Source organism: Osmia bicornis, chromosome 13 (assembly GCF_907164935.1).
Source record: "Osmia bicornis bicornis chromosome 13, iOsmBic2.1, whole genome shotgun sequence".
NCBI classification, from domain to species: domain Eukaryota; kingdom Metazoa; phylum Arthropoda; class Insecta; order Hymenoptera; family Megachilidae; genus Osmia; species Osmia bicornis.
The window spans coordinates 300,291-305,138 of NC_060228.1; the positions used below are offsets into that span (position 1 = coordinate 300,291).

At 49.4% G+C, this 4,848-nt stretch overlaps 1 protein-coding gene across 1 annotated transcript; it reads right to left on the reverse strand.

The window, feature by feature from the left end:
• Positions 1-1,717: 1,717 nt before the first annotated feature.
• Positions 1,718-4,470, reverse strand: LOC123988414. The gene is made up of 3 exons (XM_046288437.1): positions 4,171-4,470; positions 3,010-4,039; positions 1,718-2,811 (listed from the first exon to the last, which is right to left on the reverse strand). The coding sequence occupies exons 1-3, from the start codon at positions 4,468-4,470 to the stop codon at positions 1,718-1,720; spliced, it is 2,424 nt and encodes an 807-aa protein (XP_046144393.1).
• Positions 4,471-4,848: the final 378 nt, after the last annotated feature.

Here is a 4,848-nt window from a genome sequence, read left to right on the forward strand (position 1 = left end):
ACCGGTTAAATGCCGCTAAAAACGCCGCAGTGGAGTAGTCGCGCACCAGCTCCAGATGAATCGCCCGCGTGGATAGACAAATAAACAGCGCGATGTACACCTTGTGCGCCTTTTGCCCGCGTCCGAGGTGCGCGAGGGCGGAGAATGGTCCCGCATAGTCTACTCCGCAATGAGCGAACGGCCGAGCTGGAGTGACCCTGGCTGAGGGTAAGTCTCTCATTTGCTGACGAACCGTAACGGCACGCCAACGCACGCATCTAATACACTTATATATGTGACTTTTAACTAGGCGCCGCGCGTTAATAACCCAGTAAGTTCGTCACAAAACGCTTAACGTTAGTTGAATGCCTCCGTGTAACGTGTTCGCGTGGCAATCTGCTATAAAGAGTTCGGTGACTCTATGTACCGGTAAAACTATCGAAAACCGTTCCGTGAGGTCGGAGTGGCGCAACCGCCCGCCAACACGAATAGTACCATCTTCGTCCAAAAAAGGGTTCAGTCGAAATAATGGACTCGATTTAACAAGAGACTCGCTCTTTTTCAAGGCCTTTATTTCGTTGCGAAATGAATGCGCTTGAACTTGTTGAACTCAGAATTTCCGCGACGCGATGATTTCGTTGGTAGTGACAACCGTATCTTGATGGTCGTTTTTCCCCGTTTTAACTCGCGAAATGAAACGCGAGACGTACGCGGTAATTCGGAGTAGTTTTTGCCACGAAGACGTGCGTGTTGGCAGATCCCACTCAGCCTCCAACTCCACATGCAATGCATTGATTTGTTTTTTGATTTCTGCTTCAGCTTCCCTTGGGACGACATGCATAAATTCTGGCCACTCATTAGAAGTTTGCGCCAGCCAGGAAGGACCGTGCCACCAAAGGGGGTGGTGAAGCAGCAATTTCACCGACAACCCGCGGGACGCACAATCGGCAGGATTACAACCGGTTGGTACGTGTCGCCAAGAAGCATTCGGCGCTCGGCTTTGTATATCCGCGACTCGGTGTGCCGTAAACGTTTTTAATTGACTCGGATGCTTATGTATCCAAGCTAATGCAACGGTGGAATCAGTCCAACGGTAAACCGGTACGTTATCGAGTTTTAATGTAGCCTGAACCTGCTCGATCAATCGCGTCATTAGGACGCACGCGCATAATTCTAGCCGCGGAATTGTGAGTGGTTTCAACGGTGCTACCTTTGTTTTTGCCATGAGTAAATGTAACGCAACCTCGTCCGCGATGGAGATTGTACGTAAATAAATCACAGCCGCATAGGCGTCTTGCGAAGCATCTGCAAACCCGTGTATTTCGTACGCAATTGTGGCATTCCCCATCCTAATCCAGCGCGGGATGGTTACTTTTGGTAAATCGTTGAACTCCGCGGAATATTCGCGCCATTGGTTGGTTAGTTCGCAAGGTAGAGGTTCGTCCCAGTCTAACTTGGCTACCCATAATCTTTGCATGAAGATCTTGGCCACTATAACGACGGGAGAAATCCACCCCAATGGGTCAAAGATTCGCGCGATATTCGATAAGACCACGCGCTTAGTCGGATTCGCCGTACTAGCGGAGTCGAGCTTAAATTGAAATCGAAATTCGTCCGATTTGGGTAACCAACGGATTCCTAACATTTTTAATCCTTCGGCATCTTGAAATAAGCGGCTCGAGGCCAGCTCGTGATCAACGTGGGAGATCTCCGCTAATAACTGTGGACAATTGCTTGACTACTTTCTTAGGTGGAGACCTTCGTGTCTGAGGGCATCCGTTACCTGCTGCCGTGTTTGACGAGCCAACACTCGATCATTGACCCCGAAAAGCGCGTCGTCAACGTAGAGGTGCTCATTCAGGATAGGAGCCGCGAGAGGGAAATTAGTCCCCTCATCCAGCGCGAGTTGTTTGATGACCCGATTCGCGAGGAAAGGTGCTGGGGCCGTCCCGTATGTCACAGTAAGCAGTTCATATGTTTTCAGCTGATCTTCGGGTTTAGCGCGCCAAACTATCAGCTGGTAGGCGGTGTCGCGATGGTCAATCCAGATTTGCCGGAACATTTTTGCGATATCTGCCGCGAACACGAACTGATACATGCGCCATCGTAAAATCGTGACCGCGAGGTCAGCTTGCAATTTCGGACCAACCAGTAAATGATCGTTTAGCGTAGACCCGTTTGACGTAGGCATCGACGCGTTAAAAACCACTCTCAATTTTGTCGTACTGCTGTCTTCACGGATGACCTTTTGCTCAGACGGAGGGTCTGTTTCAAGAAATTCCCGCATATGACCGAGCTGCAGGTATTCCACCAGAAAGGAGTGATAAGCCGTAGCTTGTTCCGCGTCTTTGGCGAGCCGTTTTTCCAATCTATAAAAAGAGGCGACCGCGATTCCTTTCGAAGCCCCTATATCGATGGGAGACTCTGATTTAAACGGCAATCGCGCTACGTATTTGCCGTCGGGTTTACGCGAGTGAGTCTGCCGAAAATGTTCTTCACATTTTTTGTCCTCTTCGGAGAGGAACGTTACCGGTGGAGGCGCTTCCACCTCCCAAAACTTCCTTAACGTGTTGTTTATTTCAGCGTTAATGTCGCCGTAATGTACGTGGAGTTGCATTGCGTGAGACTCAACGGACCGAGCGGGACCAGTCAACACCCACCCGAAAATCGTTTTCTGCGCGACGGGTTCGGATGGAAGGCCTTTTCGAAGGCCGTCGAGCAAGATCGCGCCATAATTATCCGCGCCGATTATGAGGTCCACGGGCGCATTATTATTAGTGAGAGGATCGGCCCACTCAAGATCACGTAAGTGTTTCCACCTACTCAAGGTGTCTATTGAATTTAAGTGGTAATTAGTTAGCCGTTTTAAGATAAGAGCGCGCACAGGGATGACAGGCCCTTTTCCGTGGCACGGTTCAATCGTAACGTTCGCGGAGGCGCGAACCGTGGCCGACGTCCCGGCCCCAATGCCGGAGACGGAAGCTTGGACGTGTTGGCGATTAGCGCGCAACGTGTTTGCAACATTCTCACGAATGAACGTTGCTTCCGACCCAGGATCAATTAAAGCGCGTAATGTCGCTTGTCGGCCTTCGCGAGTACCAGCTTTGATCCAAGCTGTAGCGAGAATGACCTTTTTTTCTTGACGCGACGTAGCGAAGTGCGTGTTTACCGAAGTCGACATCGGCGTGTCTTCCATATTGTCATCCGCTACGTGTGTAGGTTGCGCCGAATGTTGACTTGATTCTAAATCCGCGTGAGAGGTCGATTCGCGACCTTTGCGTACGAACGACGTCTTCAAACCCTTTCGCTCAGAATGCAAAAGAGAGTGATGTCTACCTTTACATATCGAACAAGCGCGTTTGCTAGGACAGACTGCCGGGAGATGTCCTTTTTGTAAACAATTAAAACATCGATGATGTTCGCGCGCGAGTGATAATCGTTGTTCGACGGATTGCCCACGGAACACGTCACATTTAAACAAAGCGTGGTCGGCGCCGCACGCAACGCATTTCGTTTCCGACGCGTTTAAATGCGCTTTCACGTTTTTAATAGGCGCTGATTTATTTTTATAGGCGCTGTTTCCTTCTCCGCGGGATGACGCCAACGATTCCAGAGTTCGAATTCGCACATTGAGGAACGCCTTCCAATCCGCGAGGGATGGGAACAATTCCTCTTCACCCATGCGCAACTCCCACTCCCGATGGGACTCCTTGTCCAACTTGCGGACAAAGTGAAAAACAAGAACATCGTCCCAGTATTCGACTGGACGAGCCATGTTTTTTAAGGCCGATAATGCGGCGCGAGAACTATCGCGTAAACTTTTTAAATCGCTTAAAACAGCGGATCCGATCGGGGGTGAGTCGAACAACATTTTCAGGTGAGCGGTTATGAGCGCGCGTTCGTTCGCGTACCTGTCGGTCAATAGTTTCCACGCTGCCTCGTAATTCGCCGCGGAAGTGGAAACGTTCTTTAATAGAAGAGACGTTTCACCAATTAAGCTTAATTTAAGATAGTGCAACTTTTGCACCTCCGGTAACGCGTCGTTAGAGCCAACTAAACACTGAAAGAGGTCTCGAAAATTTTCCCATTCCGTATAGTCCCCGGAGAATTTAGGTAATTCGACTCGAGGAAGCTTGACCGTGCAGATTCGCGATTACAAGAAGCGGTACTCGTATTACATGAGTTACTTGCAGGTTCGGAGTCCGTCGGTAAGGCTGCCGTCATAGCGTCGAGGGCGGCAAGGAAAGCTGCTTCCGTATTCCCGAAGACGTCGCTGGAGAAGTAGGGATTCGCCCTGGTGTCCTCCTCCGTTGCTGCAACCTCGATCTGGACTTGCGTTGATTGGAATTTGGCCCAGTAATCCTTGAGCAGGTTGATCCGGCTGCGAATCACTGCAGGCGTGTGATTCGGCTTCCCCAATTTTTTAAAGTTGAGAAGTGCATTGTTGATCAGGCGTGCATGCACTTTATTTTCGCAGATTAATGTATCCATAATGTTTGATATTAAGTGTTTCAAATAAACGTACTGTACCCGCAAGGTGAACTGTTATGACCACGTCACTGTTTTCGCGAAGCGAAGCGCGTGAACGTCCTCCGATGTTTACCGGCGGAGGTCGCGATGTCGGTTGAGTTCGAACGACACGTGCAAAATCCTTTGTTCTGCCGATTTAATCCGGCTTAGATTTTAGCACTTTCGCGATTTTAATGTTCACCACACGATTAGAATTGTTTTTTATGCGGCACTGCACTGCTTTAGATCCTTACTAATCCGGCTCGAAGGACCATTTGTTGCGCGTAGAGTATTAATTTTTGCTCTAGGCAAAAACGCCGGTTAATTTAGTAAGAGAAAAGCGTGCAGGAAAATGAATTT

Bases quoted from the DNA above. Each gene is read 5' to 3' on its own strand.
- LOC123988414 (XM_046288437.1), bottom strand. From the start codon at position 4,470: ATGGATACATTAATCTGCGAAAATAAAGTGCATGCACGCCTGATCAAC. The intron at 4,040-4,170 runs GCAAGTAACTCA...GACCTCTTTCAG, and splicing joins TACCGACGGACTCCGAACCT to TGTTTAGTTGGCTCTAACGA. The intron at 2,812-3,009 runs GTGAGAATGTTG...TAAATTCAATAG, and splicing joins GTCGGAAGCAACGTTCATTC to ACACCTTGAGTAGGTGGAAA.